This window comes from Dermochelys coriacea, chromosome 7, assembly GCF_009764565.3.
Source record: "Dermochelys coriacea isolate rDerCor1 chromosome 7, rDerCor1.pri.v4, whole genome shotgun sequence".
Taxonomy (NCBI): Eukaryota; Metazoa; Chordata; order Testudines; family Dermochelyidae; genus Dermochelys; species Dermochelys coriacea.
In genome coordinates, this window is record NC_050074.1 from 99,133,587 (window position 1) to 99,157,177 (window position 23,591).

At 38.0% G+C, this 23,591-nt stretch overlaps 1 protein-coding gene across 1 annotated transcript in view; it reads left to right on the plus strand.

The window, feature by feature from the left end:
• STK32C (serine/threonine kinase 32C) overlaps positions 1-22,269 on the plus strand; it is a 255,814-nt gene extending 233,545 nt beyond the window's left edge. Inside the window, exons 4-12 of the mRNA XM_038411624.2 lie at positions 3,388-3,561; positions 4,237-4,274; positions 10,146-10,235; positions 10,785-10,888; positions 10,998-11,114; positions 12,961-13,086; positions 13,261-13,392; positions 15,205-15,272; positions 16,376-22,269. Of these exons, the coding sequence (XP_038267552.1) occupies positions 3,388-3,561; positions 4,237-4,274; positions 10,146-10,235; positions 10,785-10,888; positions 10,998-11,114; positions 12,961-13,086; positions 13,261-13,392; positions 15,205-15,272; positions 16,376-16,514 (988 nt within the window). The 3' untranslated portion in view covers positions 16,515-22,269. The remainder of the gene's footprint in view (positions 1-3,387; positions 3,562-4,236; positions 4,275-10,145; positions 10,236-10,784; positions 10,889-10,997; positions 11,115-12,960; positions 13,087-13,260; positions 13,393-15,204; positions 15,273-16,375) is intronic.
• Positions 22,270-23,591: the final 1,322 nt, after the last annotated feature.

The window sequence follows — 23,591 nt, forward strand, 5'->3', positions numbered from 1 at the left end:
AATGGCTTCATGCATCCTTTGTTACAGTTTATAGTATATTATTTCAAATGATAAAGTAGCTTTTTGTAAAACCCCAATTCCTCATTTGAAATCTGGAGAATATAATGGAATCAGGTAGCCAGTATTTCCAATCCAGCAGTTTTTCAAATTACCTAAAGACTCATGCAGTCACATCTTCTCTGCCGTTTAGAAAAGTGTGTTATAATGATAAAATGAAGACTGTATTCATAAAGTAACAGGTAAATAAGGTGATTTTTTAAAATAAAAAATGCAGTGAAGTGTATTGATAGTGCCATAGTTTTCTCTAATAGGTTCCAAATTTCCTGTTGGATTCCAGAGTTTATGTCACAAATGAAATGTGTTTGTTAGTCTAAAATTAATCCCTGTTGCATATTGTTTGACCTCACAAAGACATCAGCAATGACTGGCACTTTTTCTCAGGAAAGATCCACAAATCTGATAGCAGGACAGGCTGAAGCTGCATTGATAGAGTTGGCAGGGATGTTTGCTTCAAGGAGTCAGTCTCTATTAGTCAGTGCTAATCCTCCAGCCATGTTAATGAGAAGTAAAATTTCCCGAAGATTGAAAAAGCCCCAATAGCACTAAAATAAAATTATGAAATAAAGTTTATGCATAATTCCTTAGGATTAGATTCAATAAATCTCTTCAGTATAGTCAAGACAATCAGCCTGAGTTTGTCAAACCATTTTAACAATTGCTCTACTGAGGTTGTTAAGAAAGTGTTTTCTCTTAGCACGATCAGAATGAATTGTACATTCCTTTCTAGCACACATTCAGTATAAGAACAGAAATTTGTGAAGCATAATTTGTGATGCATGCATCACAAAATCCCACATGTAATTCACTAAGTAGTACTGTTGTCACAAACAACTACTGGAAATTCTTTTGAGTTATGTCCAGAGTTTGGTGGGGGTTCTCACAAAAGCCACTTGTTTCAGATTTTAAAAAGACCTTTCTATTTTGTAACTGATATAAGGCTCCTGCTCTGACATTCTATGAGTTAAATTAGCCCTTGTATTCTCTTACTTTCAAATTTTCTTTCTTCTTATTATTATTACTTTATTTTCAAAAAAGAAAAAAATCAGTTTATGAAAAATACAGGAAATCTGCATTTAGAATGAGTCTGAAGTTAAAATGAAATGGGTCTTTAGCAGAGTCCCAAACTTTACCTGTTAATGAGGTGAGTGATTCATAAAATATATAATGCATCCGATGAAGTGAGCTGTAGCTCACGAAAGCTTATGCTCTAATAAATTTGTTAGTCTCTAAGGTGCCACAAGTACTCCTTTTCTTTTAACAGGGAACTATGTAGCTCTGTGTGAATGGTTAGTAGGGACTGACAATGTTTCTCACAGTGAAAATCATTAGTGCAGAGTGTTGAAACTGGAGACCAGATTTTCATAGCCTAGCTTCCCCGTTGGTGCAGTTCAGGCCATATTCCTGATCATGCCACAAATCAGTAACTGGATGTCTAATGGTCTGATTTTCAGAGCTAAGCACTCAACCTCACTGGAAAACAATGGGAGCTATGGACCTCAGGCTTAGGCTTAAACTGCACTAAATTGCACTCTCAAAGAAGTGAGTGACAAATTTCACCTGTAATTATTTCTGCTGACAAAACTGTGGATACAAAAACTTTAGGCCTGGTTAAGGTCAGGCTGAAACTGAATCCCTAGAAATCTCAGGTAACTATTTTCAACTAAATAATTTAGGGCCTAATCCTGTGAGTTGCTCAGCCCTTCCCATAAAGTGCTAAATGCACTCAAAGGGCCCTTTATTCCCAGTGAACGCCACACGGGATGGGACCTTTAATTTTGTTTGGCTGATACTATATATAATGAGGGTTTTTTTAAACAATACATAAGCAATAAACTTTTGTAACATATGATCCCGTTGACATGCAGGCTGCCATGATGCATGCTGTGTGCAGTTCTGTTGACCTCAAAGGATTTGCACATGGTGTTAGAGAAGAATTTGGCTCACTGCATAAATGGTGCAGATCCTGTACTGGCTTTCTGAGTATTCATTGGAGCAGGGACAGGAACCCAGGTATCACCTCAACCCAGGTGAGTCACCCAACCTAACCAACCAGGTTCTCTCTCCCCCTTTCTAAGCCTCAGCTGGGAGGTGAGAAATCCAAGTTCAAATTCCTGCTCCAATGACTATTTAAGTATTTTATACAAAAAGGAACAGCTTCAACAGGCGAGATTGAGAGCCCCACCTAGATTATCCCATATCTTAGTGGTTAAGGTGCTCATCTAAAATGTGGGAAACCAAAGTTCAGCTCCCTGCTCTGAATCAGACAGAATGGGGACTTGACCCTGGGTCTCTCCTATCCCAGCTGAGTGCTCTAACCACAAGGCCATTGGGTAAACAACAGGGTCCTCCTCTGGTTTTATGAATCTATCCCAAAACATTTTTGGGGGCCAAAAGTATTTAGCAAATTGGCATCAAATCTGTGAACAGTTTTAGTTGGCCTGAAACTGCATTTTTCATCAGCTAAATTATTTGTCCAAAAAATTTTGCTCAGCTCAACTAAGAATTATAGGTATGCCCCCCACAATGGGGCCTTTGAGAGTGAGCAGCATAGCACCACACACATTGACCTCATGCTACTGCTCAAGCAAGGACAGTCTCCCCTGGCCCATCATAGATCCTTCACACTAGATGTCAGAGAAGTGGCTAGAGGCTCAGTCAGGGGGCTAGAATCAGCACTAACATTTTAATTGTAATGTAGATTGGCTAACAGTGGCTGTGGGTAGTCTCTAAGGTGCCACAAGTACTCCTTTTCTTTTTGCGAATACAGACTAACACGGCTGCTACTCTGAAAGCTGTCATATTCTTTGTGGGTGACTCATTAGAGCTGATAGCAGGGAGGTTTATCAGATAACTACATTTGGTTTGCTGCTCATTATTCCAGCACAGTTTTGATTGTATCAGGAAGAATAAGTGTGTTAAGAATATAGGAGTTAAATGACAGTGCCCTGGATATAACAATGGACTGTGCAAGTAGGGTAAAATTAATGAGTATTGCTGCCCCTTCACAGAAATTTTGCATGGGATAGCCTGTGTAAGTTACAAAATGAAGAAGGCAGCATGCAAATTAGTTCATCCAGACAGAACATAGCAGTAATGAGTTAAAAAATACAAGACAGTATATTGAATCATGCATGCACAATTAAAATGATGTAAATATTGAAGCCAGGATATTCCTGTAACTTTACTTGGGTAAATGGAGAGGATAGGGTTGTTATCATTTAACATGTAGAGTATAATTAGGATTAAAAAAAATCTCTTTCATTTTGTAGCACCTGTGAAATTTGCAAGGTGCTATTCTGTTTACTTACTTGTGTTTTTTTTCTGTAGGTACTCTTTTCAGGACGAAGAAGACATGTTTATGGTAGTGGATTTACTCCTAGGTGGTGATCTACGGTATCATCTACAGCAAAATGTTCAATTCACGGAGGAAACAGTGAAGCTTTATATTTGTGAGATGGCACTAGCTCTAGACTATTTACGAAGTCAGCATATTATTCACAGGTAACAGCAAAATCTGTTAGTCTCAGCTGTTGAAAACTAACAATCTAAATAAACCAACATCGATAAATGAGACGATCAGGATCATTAGAGAATAAGGGGCCAGATCGTCACCTGATGCAAACTGCCATAGGTCCATTGCAGTCTATGTTTGAGTTTAAGGTGGAGTTGTCCTCATTGTGTTGTATGCTAATGAGCATCCCAACATCATTAACAGTTGGTATTCAGTAAACAGCTCCTATTTAAATTGCACCTGGCCATATGACCCCTTGGTTAAAATTCTGCCCTCATTTATACTGGCGCTGGTCCTTTGCTACCTGGATTTTCTCTAAATTTACCCCAGCATAAATCTGGCCCAGTATTTGATTCAAAGTTACAAAGTTCTTCACAATAAACACCAAATCTTTCAGTATTAATTTCAATAGGAGTTTTGCAAGAGCAAGATCTGGGAGTTTTGTCCCCGCCCCCTTTTTTTTTTTGCATGATTGCACAGGAAAAACATTTATTTATTACACATATAAGAGATGGCACATGCATGAATAATTTCTCTCATACTAGGGTACTTTATTTTATATTTTCTACCCTAATTGTTGGTCACAAGAAATAGTTTTGCTTTTCTTTTGAGTTGCTTTTTCCATTTGCATAACTTCTTACATACATCCTCATTTCTTTTCCTAGAGATGTAAAACCAGACAACATTCTTCTAGATGAGCAAGGTAAGAAAAAAACAAACCTTGTCTGTCTCTGCAGCTCTTGCAAGCCTAGGTCCTGATTCTCCACTACCATGCATCTTGTGTGCATATTTACTCCTAGGCAAGGTGGGAGCAAGACACTACTTCTCTGGTTTGGAAATATTTTACATTAATTTTGCACACAAGTTATGCAAGGTAAGGGAGAATGAAGTCTCAAGTATGTTTGTCATAAACCAAAGCTTATCTTAACTAGCTCTTATATTTTTAGAACAAATAATATTTCTGGCTGAGATTTTTAAAAGTGTTATTTTTTTCTTCAAAGATATTAATACAATAGTTTCCAATCAAATGAACTATTAGAAAATTACTTTGTGTCCTACCAATCTGCTAGTTGCTAAAAAATGTTGGGGACCTGTTTCCACAAATACCTTAGGCCAAGGTATCAATCATTTTTCATCTTCAGTACTTTGGAGTCAAGAAAAGAGGTATTTATATATTTACTTTGAGCTTTAAAGATACAATTGTAGTCACCTACCTTGTGCTTTGGGCACTCAGGCTATACATTAAAAATCACAACATGAACAGAAACAAAAGACTGCCCATAAACATCTTCTCTTCAGCTTGTACTCTCTTCAGCAACCTTACAGAAGGGGACAAGAGGTGGGGTGGGAATGGGCTCTACAACCTGCCTGGAAGATTAACAAATTTGGGCTCTTACGGAACTAAGTGGGAAACAAGATCAAGACTCTTCACTGAGAACGTACTACTAGCAGCTCTCTGTTTTAAATGGAAGGTGTTCCAGGTTGCACACCTCTACTGATCTTAGCTGTTGCAGTATATCATTGGGAAAGACAGGCAATCTCTCAGGCATCCAAGTTCTAATCCTTTTTGGCTTTTATAGGTTCAAACCAACAGCTTGAATTCCACCTGAAAGCTCAATAGAGCTGGTGCAGATAGCAGAGCACTGAAAAACTATTGAGCATAAAATAGAAAGAATGAGATGAGAGGAGAAAACAGGAGGAGAAAATGGGCTATTCTGCCCTTGATTCAGACATGAAACATCCAAAGATGTCAGCTGGGGAGCCACAATCAGATACAAGGCAGAAAATAGCCTTACAGGAGAGAGAGAGAGAGGGAGAGGTTTGCTTTGGACTAGATTTCTAGCTTGGCTTGAAAGTAACTATCCCCCAGGCAAGATTTGGAATAATTGGTTGACCTGCTGCAACTCATGTTGGATTTCTTTTTTGTTTGCCTTGACAGAGTAGATGAACTGACCACAGATTTTATATGCTCCACCTAAAGTAGTTTTACTGTGATGTGTCTGTTACACAAGTAATCTATGAACAGCCACCTTAATAGTATGAAAAATGGAATTGGCATGTAGCCAGTTTCTTTTAAAAAGCAGACTTGGCTATATTGGAAGCATGATCAGAGTTAAAGAATTAAGGAATATTGGAGTTCACTACAACACAAATTTTCCTCCTTCAGTGCTATACTGAACTGTAGTGATGTCTCTTTTCTTGCTGTTCTGAAATCTTTCTCAAGGACTTAAGAGAGAGTGCTGCATCTTCCTTCATTAAAAATATGTTTTTGCTCTGGAGAAGACACTTGAATGCAAACAGACCAATGAGCTTTTGATGATTTATAAGCAACTGCTTGACAATTTGTCCACATACCCCTCTGTCTTCATCTCTTTTCAGGTCAGGCAGCATTGGTCTCATATGCATAATTCATATAGCTATCAGACAGCCTTGCACAAAGAAGGAAGAAATGGCAGGGATATGGTACTGCCAGCTTACCCTGACCACAAGCTGTTTGGAAGACTTTCTATACATACTCATGGATAAGCCAGTTTATACTTAAGCCATGTTGGTTTATACATGGGTTCATGCAGTAAAGAAAAAAAAAAAGAGAGCCAGCTCTGCCTGAGAGAGCTGTTTTTCTCCAACCGGAAGATGAGAGATTTATTCCCATTGCCTGGGAGCCCCAAATCCAAACTGGGATGCCCATCCCCTATAATGGGGAAAAGACAAAACTGATACAGTGGCTGGGGAACAACCAGGTTCCTAAGTGCATGTTAGAATCTTTGGACTTGTGGCTCTTACACTGTGAGCATATTATAAACTTGTGGAAATCATAAAACCACATGCTGCAAGCTCTTTATTTGCAGTAAAAGCTGCTAGCTGCGGGGTTACTGTCTCTTCTACCACCTGGGCAATCTAGCAATGGGAATCTCAGTCAGGATTAGCTCCTCTGGTGGCAAGGACAGTGCTTACTTTGATATACCCATAAACCAACTCTTGAAAGTGGCCCCAAACATCAGCCTAAATATGTGGTATTTGTGCAGTAATTCCACAACGATATAAGAGAAACATTCTGCTAGTGATAGGGAACCTCAAAAGGCTTAGAGGCCCATGCTCTGGTCAGATAAACATCCAAACTTTTGAGTTCTTATCTGAGCGTTATCCAATCTATCTATACTAGTTAGCTGTACAAAACTGGGCTGCAGATCTAAGAAGAATAGGTATTTTCATGAGCTCTTCTATCAAAAGCATTTTTTCTTGCTGTTATTTTGGAATTCCTGTTTCTAGTCCTGGCCAGAAATAGGAAAAGCAGAGATAGGGAGAAAATATTCAAACTTTATTTGCATCTTTTAGGGTCTCAGTTGAAGTTTTAAGTGAGAGTTTGGAGAAGTTGCTTCTGATTTTATCTGAACTGGTTTGCCCATGCCTAATGTCTACACAGAAAGTTCTCCATGTTACTCCAAGATTGGATATTTGGAAATTTTAATGGCCACCTTGCTTTCATCCAACAAGATTCCAAGAAGCAGCTTTTGACTTTTTATTTAAGATGTTGCTATGGCAATGTCTTAATGCAGAATACTAGCATTTCCTTATTGTCTTCACTATTTATATAGGATCCGGAAAGTTGTTATAACTATGTGAACAAAAATGTGAGATGATCTAGACTAGTGGTTCACAGATATTAGTATTTAAGCTTATTAAGTGTTTGTTCCTGACACATTAGGCTTCCCCCTGCCCCATCCCAGTCTGTGCTGAACATTGGTGTACTATCATTGCCTGCCTCATGTTCACTTGTACACAACTCAAACTGGAGCTTGGATTGCTCCACACCTCAGTCTCACAATTCATCATGAGTACCTGAATGAGAGAAATCAGACCCTGGCTGATACAACTTATGTTGCAGTCTGATAACTTGGCACAGCTGCCCCAAAAGAATGGGTACTCTGGCTCTAAAAGAAACTGCAAAATAAGAAATTATGCTCTGAAGGAGGTCTCCACAATTCTATTTTTCTCTTCCTACTTTTGCTGCTATTTCTGTACGGCTTCCCTTTGTTCTGAAATGTCCTTTTAGTCTGGTATCAAAATCAGATGGCATCGAATAATGAATAATGAATACATACTCCCATGAACAATCCTGCTTTTGCAGGGAAATTGGCTGGATGATCCAGGAGGCCTTTTCCATCTCTTTCCATTTTGTGATCATGACTCTTCTCAGCACTAGGCCTAACTGAAAATATTCATAACATTTTTGAAAATTTTCAGTCACTTCTGTCTAAGGGCATGTCTACGATTGTCATTTAAAGCGGAAAAAGTCCTTTTTTTTGCACAAAAACCATGGGAGCATCTACACTTGCCAATGACTTTTTGCAGTGAAACTGGGAAGTTTCATCACAAAAAGAAAACCATCTCCACAAGAGGCATACAGCTCTTACAGGTGATGTTTTTGCAGTGATGTGCAAGTGAAGACACGTTCTTCCTGTTACAAAGCTTTTAACCTCTCCAGGATATCCCACAGTGCCTAGGTGACCACTCTGGCCAGCAGCTCTGCTGCTCTGTTGCCAGGTAAACAGATATCCACCCCTTCCCCTGTAAAGCCCCAGGAACTTTGAAACTCCCCTTCCTGTTTTCTTGGCAAGTGCTCACTTATCTGGCCAGGTGACAATGCCTGCTCCACAGAGCAAACGATCCCCTGATTGGAGCAATGCTGAGCTACTGGAGCTGATCAGTGTTTGGGGAGAGGAGGCTGTGTAGGGATCCAGGATGCCCCGTGATCAACCCCCCCCCCCCCCCACACACACACACTTCCCAAAAGACCCATAGTCAAACTGGAGAGAGCTGCACTGTGGGATAGCTGCCCTAGAGTGCTGCTCTCATCCCCATGGAAGTACTGCTAATGTAAACACTCTCTGACGGCTTAGGAATGAAGTGAATTCTCCCCCCCACCCCACCCCCCACTGTTCCTCTGATATTCTTGTTAACTGCTGGAATTAGCCTACCTTGCTTGTCACCATGAAATGTTTTCCTCCTTTCCCCCCCCTGCTGCTGGTGATGGCTTATCTTAAGTGATCACTCTCCTTACAGTGTGTATGATAAACCCATTGTTTCATGTTCTCTGTGTGTGTATATAAATCTCTCCTCTGTTTTTTCCACCAAATGCATCCGATGAAGTGAGCTGTAGCTCACGAAAACTTATGCTCTAATAAATTTGTTAGTCTCTAAGGTGCCACAAGTACTGCTTTTCTTTTTGCAAATACAGACTAACACGGCTGCTACTCTGAAAACTGACAAAACAGGGTGTTACTTTCACCAGTTCCCTATCACTGGTGAAACTTACAGTGCAAAAACTCTGCAAGTGTAGACATAGCCTAAGGTACTTACATGGTACCCATCACTGTAGTATCTGAAGGCCTCACAATCTTTAATGTATTTATCCTCACCACACCCTTGTGAGAAAGAGAAGTACTCATCTTCATTTTACCGATGAGGAATTGAGGCATAGAGAGACTATGGGATGGATTTTTAACGGTATTTAGGCACCTAAAGGTTCAGAAATCAATGGCAGTTAGGTGCCTTGGCACTTCTGAAAATCCCACTAAGTGCCTATTGGAGGTCACTTGTTCAGAACCACATGGGAAATCTATGGCAACAGGGTGTTGAACGTGGATCTCCTGATGTCCAAGCTCTTACCCTAACTACTGAACCACTCTTCCTCAAAACAACAATAAAAATGAAAAATGTTATTAATTTGAAAAATTGAATTTGACCATTGTTTCTCTTGTCCTCTTGCTTACTAACCAGGAATCAGTTCCTTTATTTTAATTTGGACTTTACATTTTGGAAAATGACCCGGTTGCAGAAAATGATGAAAAATTGGCAAGCAAAACAAAACCTCAGCAAATTTTCCAATTTTTAAATTTATTTATTTTGTGAAAGTTTCTGGTTCAGAACCCTACAATGGCAAGGAACTAGGCCTTTAGATCCAAAGAGTCTTTTCCCTCACAATCATCTTTGATTCTTTGTCAAACCAACATTCCACAAAAGCATTAAAGCCATTTTAGAAAAGGGTAGTTCATTGCAGACATAATGGACAACAGGTGTTTATGAATGCATGTGTAATTGTAATGGCTGCCTTATGTGGAGTTAATTTATGTACTGTGGAAATCAAAAAGCCATCTTCTTGTACTTTGAAAAGCCACTGTAAGTTACAGTTGATAACTATGCATCCATTGCTGTGTGGGCAGAAAGCAGTATATCCATTTGCCCATATGTAACTCATTTTAGCTCCGATCAGATGCTTGTATTAGCTGGAATAAATTGGACATTTTTAATGACTACAAAACAGTACTTCAAGTTTGGCATTTAATAAGGCATAAAAATAACTATTGTTTTCCATTTGAAAAGACGGGACCTTAAGAAAACCTTTAGAATCTATTATGATCATTTAATAAGAGCCAGGTGGCACATTGCCTGCTCCTTTGGTAAACAAGCATCAAATGTTTTCTGAATAATTTAATGTGTGTCTAGGTTACACAATGTTCAATTTATGACTATTTTATTAATACCTCTTTAAAAATGTGTCTTTATTTCTAAGGTCATGCACACTTAACAGATTTTAATATTGCAACAATAATCAGAGATGGTGAAAGAGCAACTGCGCTAGCTGGAACCAAACCATATATGGGTAAGAAATATTATCTAATAATTGTCTCTACAATTTAAAATATTATCTAATAATTGTCTCTACTTACAGCATACCATTTTATAATTTGTGTCTAACACAAAGTAATAGAACTAATTTAACACATTAATGCAAGCAACTTAGTCATTCAGAAAAGTTAATTAATCAAGCAGTCTATCCCTCAAGATGTGTGAATTATTTTCCCTAAAACACCTCATGACCCTCTTATGTTTGCTCTCATCCACATCCCAATGTTGACATCAGTTCCTGTTGTTCCTGCATTAATTTAGGACCTGTTCCTGGGAGGTGCAGTTCCCACTGACTGGGGTGGGAACTGAGAGCACTCAGCACCTTGCATGACTAAGCTCTTAGACAGTAAGCTGTTTGGGACAGAAACTCTGTTTCTTGTTTGTCTTGTAAGGTCCCACTTATGGCATAAATAAAAGTAATTATGGCATCCATAAACTGATGCTTACTCCAAATCTGCAGCGGGATGTAAACATATACTACAGCCAGAGTGAAGAAATTGTTTTCTTTTCTGTTTTTATTTAGCTCCAGAGATTTTTCACTCTTTTCTGAATGGTGGAACAGGCTACTCCTTTGAAGTTGATTGGTGGTCTTTAGGAGTGATGGCTTACGAACTTCTTCGTGGATGGGTCTGGTGTCCTCTACTGTCTTATATGATAGTGTTTTCAGATATTTTTCTTAATAATCTTCAAAGGGAAGAATTGTATTTTTTTCATATTTCCATTTTCTTTTCCTCAGAGACCCTACGACATCCACTCCAGTAACCCGGTAGAGTCTTTAATTCAGCTGTTTAGTACTGTAAGTGTGCAGTATTCATCAGTATGGTCAAAAGAAATTGTTGCTTTATTGAGAAAGGTAAATACTGTTTTTCTTCAGTACAATTTCAATTGTGTGGTCACAAATTCCATACTTGCTACAATATGCACAGGCTAATTAGAAACTAGTCTTCTGTTCTGCTTCAAGATATTAACAAGTTTCTAGGCATTGAAGAGGACTACACTTTATGACTTTATACAATGATTAGCACAATTTAATTGCTCAAAAATATAATTTGAGTAGTCATTTGCTGCTTTATCCATCTTCTCTTCTGTTAGTTAGCAAGTGAGATGTGTTACTTGATTGGTTTAAGTGATATAATCATATACTTGCTCAGATACTGTAGTGTTAACATAACTGCCTGTATGGAAATGTATTACCTCCAGTACTCTGAAATTCGTAGCTGACTGTTGAAATAACTACTTTGCACTGTAGAATAATTGCAGCATAAAATACATTGGTGTTTGGATATCCTGCTGTGATAATGCTTTTTTTCCTTTCTCCAATTCTGCAGTCAGTGAATCTGATTTTGATTTGTCTTGTAATTAGAAATGTGTTTGTTTGCTTTTTTCTGGGGAATGGGTGCTTTGTCACTTTCATTTTATTGTTTATATCTAAGAAAGTCTGTTGATTTGAAGCTGATGTTGGTTTCCTGGATTCTATTTATTAAAGGATTCAGAAAAGTGGCTGATCAAGAGAGTATAAAAGAGATAAACACTTCACTGACAGCAAATAAGTGACTCCAATATAAATTAGAGTTGGGTAGACAATTTACATAATTGGATTTTATTTTAGTAAGAAGCAGAGTTGTTAGTTATTATTGCAATAAAAATTACTCAGCAAGATCACATACGCCATCTACTGGGTTAACTCAGAGAATACATGCTTTTAAAGAGAACATTATATATGGAAATTAATAATAAATATCCATAATCCAAAAGTAGGGTGACCAGACAGCAAATGTGAAAAGTTGGGATGGGAGGAGGGGGTTAATAGGAGCCTATATAAGAAAAAGACCCAAAAATCAGGACTGTCCCTATAAAATCAGGACATCTGGTCACCCTATCCAAAAGTTACTAGTCATCACCCCCAAACCAGGAAGTCGCTCATGCCTCCAAGAATCCCAACAGTTTTCTTGCTCTAAAACATTGTCCAGCTGAGGAGAACTGCACGAAAAACTCTTCGGAGCCCAGTATCGCTTTTCCTTAGGGCTTGTCTACCCTGGCACTTTACAGCACTGCAACTTTCTAGCTCAGGGGTGTGAAGAAACACTGCCCTGAACTCAGCAAGTTTCAGCACTGTAAAGCACCAGTGTAGACAGTGCACCAGCGCTGGGAGCTACACCCCTTGTGGAGCTGCCCAGCGCTCTGCCACTACTACACAAGCCACGTTAAAGTGGTGCCGCTGCAGCGCTTTAATGTTGCCAGTGTAGACTAGCCCTTAATCAGCTGTCTGAAGAATTGCTGAATAATGTGCGGCATTTCTTTCCAGGCATAGGCTGAGCATGTTACCTACACAACACTTCCTGATCTTACCAGGCAACAAGAGATCAGGACTAGTAATCAAATGTTTCCTCCTTCTGGCCCCAAATGAGGAATTTTCCCATCAACTAACCCAGGCATCATTAATTATGGTATTTCCTAACATTTGAGCGCTTGAGTTTGCAACCTTAATAATTTTTCTTTTAACGTAGGTGGGGGTTTTTGTTGTTTTGTGTGTGTGTGTGTGTGTGTGTGTGTGTGCAGATAGTAAGTTATATGTCATTTCCCACAAAGGGTCTTTTCTCGCTTAGTTAATTATAAAAGCATGATTAAAGCAAAATGATTCTGTATGCCTGTTCTTTCTCAGGCCAGACCATGTCTTACTGCAGTGCTTGTCATTTCAGCTATTGACAGTGAACCCTGAGCATCGATTTTCCAGCCTCACTGACATTCAAACTTCAGCTTACTTATCAAATGTCATCTGGGATGATGTCTGTGAGAAGAAGGTGGAGCCAGGCTTTGTTCCTAATGTAAGCAAAAGTGATGACTTAATCAGTTTCCCCTTATTGAACAATGATCACTGTTTACTTAATAAGACAAAGGATTTCTATGGCTGAAATAACTCCTAAATGTATTAGCTAAAACATATTCTCAGAAATCACAGAACTAAGCTTTCAGTCAGTACCTTTGTACCATTCTAACAGAAAGGCCGTCTGCACTGCGATCCCACCTTTGAGCTAGAAGAAATGATCCTGGAGTCAAGACCCTTGCATAAAAAGAAGAAAAGACTTGCAAAAAACAAGTCCAGGGACAACAGCAAGGACAGCTCACAGTCAGTAAGTCCGTCCTTGAATAGCTCAAACAGTACAGAGGACAAAAAGCTAATGTGTTGAAATCTGGTTGTTATAAAAGCAGTTACTTTGCATGGTGGATTTTCATTCATACGTATTGTAATAAAAATGTTCAGCCAAGTGGACAGTCAGACTGACTCTGCCCGAGAGCTAAATTCTCCTCTCCCATCTTCATGGCCAATCTCTTCCATATTTTTCTGTTACCCCTAAAGTGACATGAATGGGGGATCCATGCACATTGATCAAGAAACTATAAACGTCAGGAGATCCACTATGTAGATAGGGAAGAAAGATTTTTCAGATCAGATGCAGTATCATTTAAAAAGTTAGATCCTGAGTCTTCTGTCACACTGGTTTACACCTGTGTAACTCCTTTGAATTCTATAGATTTACTACTAATTGACTCTCATGTTAGTGAAAGGAGAACCAAATTATTAGTAAAATGAGATGTGTGGCAAGTTAGAAATATTGATGACACGAATATTAATGATTCAAAGCTTTGAGTCCTCCACTTGAAAGAATAATAAAATTCTGCAGTATTACCAGGCTGGCTTCTCACAGCTTGTTTCAAATACTGCATGTTCAGTTCTCAGGAGCTATTCTCAACTGAGTTTTGCAACACTACTAACCAAAACACTAGGATATCCTGTGCAATCCTGATTTAGGATATTCCCAGGAGTGCATGGGAAACACTCTTTTCATGTAGATCCCTCCTGAGTGTTCATGATGACCCTTGGTAGGCCTTACAGTGCCCTTCCTTTGAGAGGTAGCAGGAGGCTTTGGAAACAATCAAGTAAAAAAAGCAGATCCTATGTGTCTCCCATGAATTCCCACTAATAACCAATGAGATTGTGCTATGATTTTTTTCTTACTAACAAGAAAACTGTTGCAGCCAATGAAAAGAAATATTTAGGAAACACCCATTCTTTTAGAAACTAGGTTATATAAATGTTTATCATCATGGGAGCCAGGGTGCAGGCTAGACTCAGGTCACTAGTAAAATGAATACAGGAGTCTCAATCTTCTCCATTATGGACATGTCCCCATAAAATAACAATTACATCATTTGGCATAGTACGTAGCTTCATCTTAGAGAAAGTCTAGTATTTGTAAGGGGTGTTGCAGGCTATAACTGATGTGTATGGGTAGATCCATGTGAGGAAGCATTCATAACACCCAAGCACTTATTTCTGAACTCAGGACAGTGCTCCTTGCATCTCAGTTACATGAGCATTAAAATTATCCGCAAAATAAAAATAAAAACACAGTTTTTTTAAGAATACCAGTTATCTTATAAACAGCAGGAAGTATCTGTTAGATTTCTCCCTGACTTGCGGGCTGAGTCTATTAACAGCAGTAGATCATTTCCTCCTTCAGCACTAGTTAAATAGGACTAATTAAAGGTCTATATACCACTTAAATCCTGCATAAGACCTGTTTTGAGGATTTAAGTGAATGAGTAGTATATAGGCCTTATGCTTGCTCTTTGCACCAGGGTGAATTTCACCATTTATAAACTGATTATTCATGTAGTAAAGGATTGTGTGTATTAACATGTTATCTGTGCTGTAGGGAAATTATTGCACCAGAACTGAAAACAGAACACAGTGATTTAAAAATGTGAAAGAAATGAAGGTGTTCTTTTTCCATCATCAATTTAGGCTGAAAGTCATACTACCTGATTAGATTGTATTCATGTGCATCTGAATATAGACCCAGCAATAGTCACATATACAGTCTGTCATTTTCTGTATTGACTTCTCATGCACGTGATGTTTTTCTTTTTTCAAAAAACAGGAAAATGACTATCTCCAGGAATGCCTCGAAGCAATCCAGCAAGACTTTGTCATTTTTAACAGAGAGAAGTGAGTGAGGTGTATGTTTTCAGAAGGAAAGGGGGCTTCTTTTTACTTAGCAGAATTGGGATTCACAAAAATCGATTGTTGGTAGCCATAAATATGAGAATCAAAGCAATGGCCCAGTTCTGCATTATTGATTTCAATGGAGCAGACCCAGGCCCTATTTTTTTTAAGCTTAACTAAAATATGGAACTGAAAAACAACTCCAAAAGCCTCAATGATTATTAAACTCTGTAGTTAAATCAAATATGTTACAGAATCATGTGGATTTTAAAATAATTATGATTTTGAGTCTTGAATACACCCATAATACCCACCCATCCACTGTATTTTTGATGATGATATGGCAAATGAAAGAAATATAGTAAAATGCCCTCCATGCTCTACAGTGGGTGAATGAAAGCACTGCAATCAAAATATCTGCTTTCCCCTGTTGCTTGAAGATATTTATGACATTTTTGCTATTAAATTAAAACAATATGATAGGAGGCAATTCTTCCCAAGCTAGGAAATAAATAAGGAATCCCCCTCTAAACAAACCATGCTTCTTAGTAAGTTCATCACAGTAGGTTACTAGATATCCCCTTAGGGCATGTACAGCACTTAATATGCCATTGTGTTTAAAATATAAGCATACATATGCAGCTATTTGGGTTATGGTACCTGATAGTCAAAAAGACTTTAAAACACAGGAGCTTATACAAAAATTTATGAAAATGTTAGGATATGGGTTGGGCGGATCTCAAATATGGAAGAAACACTCAGGTGTGTGTTTCATGTGTTACATTTGATACCTAGCACATAAGAGAGAATTCACTGCAATGGCTAAGACATTGGTTGTCAAACTTTTCCAAAACTGGGATTTCCCTCCCATTTAGGAAGAATCTATCCAGGGCCCCTTTAGCTTTCCAAGAACTACAAGGTGGTTGTGACCCCCCTGATGCCTGACTATGACCCCTAAGCTGAGAACCCTGGTGATAAGTTAGTACATGTGGATGGTAGGGGCACCTTAGGACTCATTTTACGTTTCAGTTTTTTCAATCATTGTTTCTACAAAAATTTTAAGTATAGAGAAAGCATGTAACATGTTACTCGTATGTTCTGCACAGGTTGAAGAGGAGTCAAAATCAAATGAATGAATCTGTTTCTCCTCCTGAAACTACAGATGAAGCCGAGACAGAAGCTGAATCTGAGAATTCCAATTTAAATATGTGTAGCTCAGTATGTTCTTCTACAGGCAGCAGCTAGGACTACAGTTTCAAGGCAAGGGGCCGAAAAACCTACACGCTTCTTGAATAAATCAATCATTCTCAGGTTGCACTGATGAATATATACTGTACACTGCGTACTGTAATTAAAAAAAGTCACAAAATCAATATTGTAAAACTGTAGCAGAGGTAGATAGTTCTTAAAGAACTGAATTCATGGATTTAAATGATGGCCAGTTCTGAACACTGGATTACCTACTATGAGGAAAAATACTTGCTATGCAACACTTTGGAGAAAATAGTTCAGTTTCTTTCTTTGCTCTTTTTTAATGGCAGATTGCTGACTCAAGCACGTTTGAACATGGTAAGTGAACAGGTCAGATCCTTGCATATGAGCAAGGCGCACGTAGCACAAGTGTGTGTTTGGGAAAGATTGAGAAGATGATGTAAAGCTCACCTTTGCACTCCCCCAGAACTAAGATTGCTGTTTACAGGATTGGCCCCTTGTGTAAATTGGAGAAGCCCTCAGGCTGCTCTAATTAATGACAGGTGCTAACAGCCTCAAGGGACTAAATAGCTGAGGAGCATGCAGTTTAAGAGCACCTAAGTCACACCCTCTTTCCTCTGGCTGCAATCTACATGTAAGAGCCTCTCTGTCAACTTAATGCAACTGGATGCTTCTCCTTGCACTGGGCCAATCCCAGAGGGGCTGGATATACTGGCTTTACAAAAAGAATCTGTTAGTGGAGTGGCACAAAGTGGTTGCACTGCACCAAAGGATCTAGTCTAAAATATTTAATCTCCTTGAATGGCTGTCCTTAGCTACAAGGAGCTGTGCACATTACAAGCCAATGAATCAGAAATTATTCTATTTTTTCATCACATTGAATTAATAGGGCATAAATTCTATTGGATTTAGGTTTTACTGGAAACGTATCCAGTGAGTAGCCATAAAATGCTGCTCAATAATAGAAGACAGGTGGTGTCAGTTTTATCCATCTGTTTACTTTATTATAAGTGTAAATTAAAATACTGTACATAATCTGCTGGTACCTGTCTTAACTTTTCATTAGGAGTGGAGATCTCTTGACTTTGCTCCAGCTGTGAATATTGCCTGTTTGTTTCAGAAGCCTTTTCTATGTTAGGCTTAGTGGCTTATTCTACTGTATAGTGTCTTTAAGTTACTATTACTGAAATCAAGCCATCAGTTCTACTACACCATTCAATTACTGTGCTGTGCATATATCTCATTATAATTATATCCACACAAAAGCTAGAAAAATCTGTTATCAGACCTTAAGAAATTTGCCATGTTTGCATCCTTACTGTATGTTCCTGAAGCATAATGGATAGAGAATGTTTTTAACAAATGCAAACGCTTTCAAGGCAATTTCTGCTGTGTTGATGTATAGTTTTGAGTATCCATGAATGAAACAAAAGGAATAACCAGTGTAAAACAATTTTTATGTAAAACAAGACATGCTTACCTTTCCACAGTTTTATGTGGAAACTAGTAAGTGGTGAAAATTGTGCAGAACCAAATTTTAATAAAAATAGTCAAGTGTGCAGGCACAACTTGTGGGGGGGGGGAAGACACCAAAGCTTTTATACCAGTTGCACAGTTAGTTTTAGGACACAGCCAGGTAAATGGTATGTCCTGTTAGTAATTAAACTGTAGAAGACCATGGTTCTTGCTAGACCATGGCCATCCACATCCTATCATTCATGTATAATCAGAGCTGTGAGAGCTTGAATAGGTCGTAACATGGGGAGCCACTCTTTTCAGAGAATAAATACCATCCAGCTATGTTAATGTTCCTAGATATTACTATAAACTATCCCTGCTCTAATGATAGGTTGAAGTAAGGGTTGGCTTATTTGAGTAAAACAGATCTAAAATAAATACTCCCCTCCCTTTTGCCCCTTCCTTACCAGCTACAGGAGAATATTTACCTCCCCAGCTCTGAGTCACAAACAAACTTTAAAAGGAAGATTTTTTTCCTTTTCCTTCTGCCCTGCAGTAACATTCCAGCTGATTACCAAATCAGCAAAAGAATTCACACAGCCATTCTCCTTTGCTGTTCCCTCCAAAGGCATATTAAAGCATGTTTGAATAGAATGTATAATCTGGGCCCTATACTTTGAAAGATTTCAGTGAACATTTTTCTAGCAACATGTTGCCCTCCTACTCATGCATTTTGTTATCATGTTCCACCTTCCTCCTTTTATTTCTGTAAAGGTAATGGATCTAAAGCCTCACATTTTTGTCTTGATCCAAGACATATCTTGCTTTGCTCTCTCTCTCTTCCCCTTTCTGTTGCAGATTCCCAACCAGCCCATTGCCCCATGGCAGGGAAATTACCTTTTTAAAAGAATCACAATTAATAATAAGTGCCATAGGCACCTTCCAAAATAACAGCTATTTACTCTTATTCCACAGTCCAATGTCAGAGCACTGAATATCATGTCTCTTTCTTGTGTTTGATAAAAAGAATCTAATAAAAAAAGCTCTAAGAAGTAGGTGCAAACATACCTCAATATGCCAAGCCTCAAATATAGCTTGCAATGTGCGGCAAAGATGCAAAGTGAAGGGGGCAAAAAATTATTAATGCAGAAAACTTAAATGTTGTGAGCCTCAGTCTGTCGTATAGATGGATCTATCATGTCAGTTTCATTATTCTTTATTTCTCATGTAAATAATTTTCACCAATAAAATGATGGCACACCAAAATAGTGAGGAACATAGGTAGCGATGGGAATGAAATGAGCAATGTTTGACAGGCATGGATGCACTCCTAACAAGTTAATATCAGAAACTCCCTCTGTTCAAAGGAGCTCTCTGCAGCTCGATTAAAATATACTGTAATAGCAAAATAATAGAACCCATTCACTGCTGTATTTAGCACATGGAGTAAGTGGTTTCTGAAGCTGAAGTAACAATGTATAGGAATGAACTGACTTTTTCAGTTCAGGCTTTGTTTATTTCTCATTACTTCCACTTTTTGTCACTTATCTTTCCCGTATAAACCAAGCAGAAATGTCTTTAGTAGTACCAAGCACTAAACAACAAAGCTCCAATGAGGACACTGCTTCTAGGTCATTAGGGGCCAAATTCTGGTCGCCCAGAAGGCCCTGTTAAAGTGCAACATATTGTTTCCTAAGGAAACAAGATCTGGAAAACGCTTGTGCACACACTATTTCTGCCTTGATTAAATGCATTTCTAAATCTTGATCTCCGAGAAGCAAATGACATGACAAAGAGGGACTTTTAGAATTATTGTCCTAAGTATTTGAGTCATCCTGAGTACAATATAATTTTAGTACTCATTTTCTGTCTTAAATAACGCATGCAAATGTACCTCACTAATACCCATCTGGGAAATACTTTTACTGATGCCTAGTTACACATAGTCCCTAGAGAAGAGATTACATGCATATAGTAACTGTAAAAAGAAGACAAATTGTAAGACATGGATACATATTTGTTTTATTGTTAAACAAAAAAATGAGGTGTAATATGATGGGCCAAATTCATCCCTGGTGTAACACCACTGAATATTTTATACCATTTATGTTTGTATGTTCTCAACATAAAATGTATATTTTGCTTTAGAAAAAAATATGTGAAAGGATTCTGGACTATGCACTCCAGCATATTTTACCAGTTCTCCTTCTCTTTGCTGTCTATAGGGTTTGTGTTGTTTGGGGGTGTGGTAGAATCTAAAATAATGATATTGTGATCATTTTAATGCTGTCTGTTTACTTGACTGGGTGGCATTGTCCTGATTTCTATGTTCCTTTTAGGATTCTTTGATTAAAACTGTATAATCTTTTGGACAAATTGGGCCTGATCCAATGCCCTTTAAAGTCCTTGGTCATCCTCCTATTGACTTCAGTGGACATCTGATTGGGCCCTTTTTGACTATTTCAAATAATGCCCTGTGTAAAACTTCATTTGATATGTATAAAACTTTTGAGGGCAATAGGATTTTTTTCTTTGTTCACCTATTTCATCAATACCATGTTCCTGGTACACAGTCTTTTACACAGACACATACAGTTAGACCTCTTTAGGAATCAAGAGTTTAATGCATAGTCTTTCTGCTATACATGAATTAATGTATTTTGTAGTCTGTACTTAGATCCCTTATTTATGACTAAGGTCCTCGGTGAGCAGGACTAAGTGGGGTAAGATCAGAGTCCCTAGCTTTCTAGTTCTTCTATCCTTGCAGCCAAGAACATTAAACAAATATTTACCTTGAGTGCCGAGTTCATCAACACTAATATTTGACTGAGGAAAGGAATCATTCTTTTCTGATGTTGTTTATATTATTTATATTCCTAGCTAAACAAATCAATTTTCTAATGTAATTCAAGAAGTGCTTTTCACATTCCATAGGGCTTGCCCTAGGTAAAGATTTTAGTATTTGATCATTTAAACAATTCTAATCGTTAGTAGAAGCAATTCTTAGACCCCCCTGGAGTTCTGGAAAATGGAGATCACATGTTTTAGCCTGGCTTTTATGTTTACATGCAAGGCCCTTTAGCGTAAGGTAATCAAGAACACTTGTGACTGTGTAAGGTTGCAGCCCAATTCCAATTTCTTACATCCCTCAAAAACACAGTGGGAATTTTGGGAGTAAATAATGGTATGATGGGCAGTAGGTGAATAGTAAATCCTCCTGCCAGAAATGCTCTTGACAGTAGTGGCATGGGAACTTTATTTGAAAAAAAATATGAATCATGTGCCACTTATGTCTGATTGTACCAGTGGCAAAAACAAGACTAAACATGTGCAATGCTCATTGCATTTTATGTAGCGAATTACATTAAGTTATTGTAGGACTATTTTATTTGTGAATGGGCTGGTTCCAATTAATAATATATTTTTGGTGTGAATCTCTCTGCACCATTTCTCTTTTTGCTGTATCTCTTATTTTAGATCCTGCTGCTGCACTTGGTCCACAAGCAAAACTACCATTGTATTCATGGACTACAACTATCATTTGCAATTATTTCCAGAGCAGATAACTAACTCTGGTTGCCATCTCTAGCTGTCCTACCAGAACCACAAAACTCAATTGAATCTGCATGAGATATTCAAATGCTCTGTGTATTAATTATTCTTCATGATACATCTATACAATCTTTGTGGTTTTCCACAATCCATTGTACTATCTGTATGCCATTTATAATAGAATCATCATCAATTCATTGCTGTAAAATAAGTAATGTCCTCTTTTCTCAGTCTGTTGCCTTGGAAATTTCTGAAAATACTTTAAAAATCTTCCAATGAACTCCATCTGACTTTCCTGGGAATTTTGCATGACAACGGCATGCATGAACTGTCCCGTAAGGGTTAATTTGTTTTGCTAACTATTTATTGGTCTATTCCTTGCCCAAAAGAGTAAAAGTAATAACTATTTTTAAAAAACAGTAGAAATGTCTATAACAGCATAACAGCATAAACTTGACTTAGAACAGTGCTGAAATACTGATGCCTTGCAGGCTTCTTATTTTTTTTTTTTTTTTTAGTTATTTGAGTGCAAATCAGATAGTAAGTATATCTTTGTATTTTATGATAATACAATTCTGTAATTTTTATTGCATGAAAACACCACCATATTATACAAGAAAATTTAAGTTCTGGCAATATATTTGTGTTTTTGCAAGTACTGCAGAGAAGCCATTGCATTTGTGGAGTAATAAATGTGTATTTTTAAGATATCTGGAAATTTGCAATCATTTCTAGATTTATTGTTCAAGAAAAATAAATCGAGTATTGTAAGGAGGGCATGTAGTGGTCACATTCCTTATTTACATATTCATGGACTAGATATTTTTACAGTTGGGTATGACAGCCAAAACATAACAAATCTATTTTATATCAGCCATTATGGTCATGGATATTCTAAAGACATGCTCAGTAATATTTTTAGATCCATTTAATATGCCAGTCAGTAATCCACATAAAAGTATTTGTAATTTGCACCCACGATAAAAAAAATGCAATTATATTCTCCATTCTGGTGTTTTGGTCACTCATCCAGAAATTAAGTATGCTGATCTTTAGGGGTAGTACAAACCTAATTTAGGCAGGTTAACACAATTGTGTTTGTAGTACATCCAGACTATTAAGAGAATGCTCCCAGGATGCACTTCTCCTACATGAGCACTTGCAGCATCCAGCAACGCATGCAGAATGTATTTTATTCCTCCAAGATGGTATATACTGGTAAGTCTCTACTCTCTAGGCCTGGGGAAAAAGATAATAAATTGCTCCAGATACAATATTAGGTCTTTTAAAGCCAGTGCATATAATATGGGTAATGCTTGTTAACCATAACCATCTCCATTTGTTCCCACATATCTAAGAGCCATCTACAATCTGGAGGCCTGGGTTTTCCTCTCAATTTGGCTTTCCTGTTTTTCACCAAAATCAATAAAATTTTGTCCATTAATACCTAGAACCTTCCCAGAAATTTGGAAGTGATCGGATGTAGTGTTCCAAAGTTATTAGATTACAAACAGACACAGAAATGCCATAACTTACCCAGTTATGTGGTAGCAGCTAGCAGCCCCAGTCCTGGATCAGGACCCCACTGTGCTAGGCACTTACAAACACAGAACAAGAAGATGGTCCCTGCCTCACGGAGCTTACAGTCTAAAACAAAGAACAGGTGCATATAGTCAGACAGATGAAGGACCACAAAAAAGCAACGAGAATACCAGGAGTTATCTCAGCACACTAGTTGCTTAACTGTTGTCAGATTCTTTGTAGGTACCATAGCAGAGAATGGTTAAAAGGAGGGATTTGAAGAAAGATAATGATATAGCTTTGTGGATGTTATGGGAGAACTTTTCCTATGAACGAGGGCAGCATGAAGATGATTTGTTGAAACAAGTAGGGGATGAACATTGGCATCATTGACAGTGCAGAGCCAGGAGTAGACATCTCAAATAGCATATGAGAAATAAAGGTATCTAAGTTTTATACTGCCACTCAACATTGTAAACCCAAACACTGTAATATCTGGGTGCTTTCCATGTAATCTCAGTAGCACAGTCCCTAATCGACTTCATAGAGTCTCTGGCACTTCTCTATTTACGGGATCCA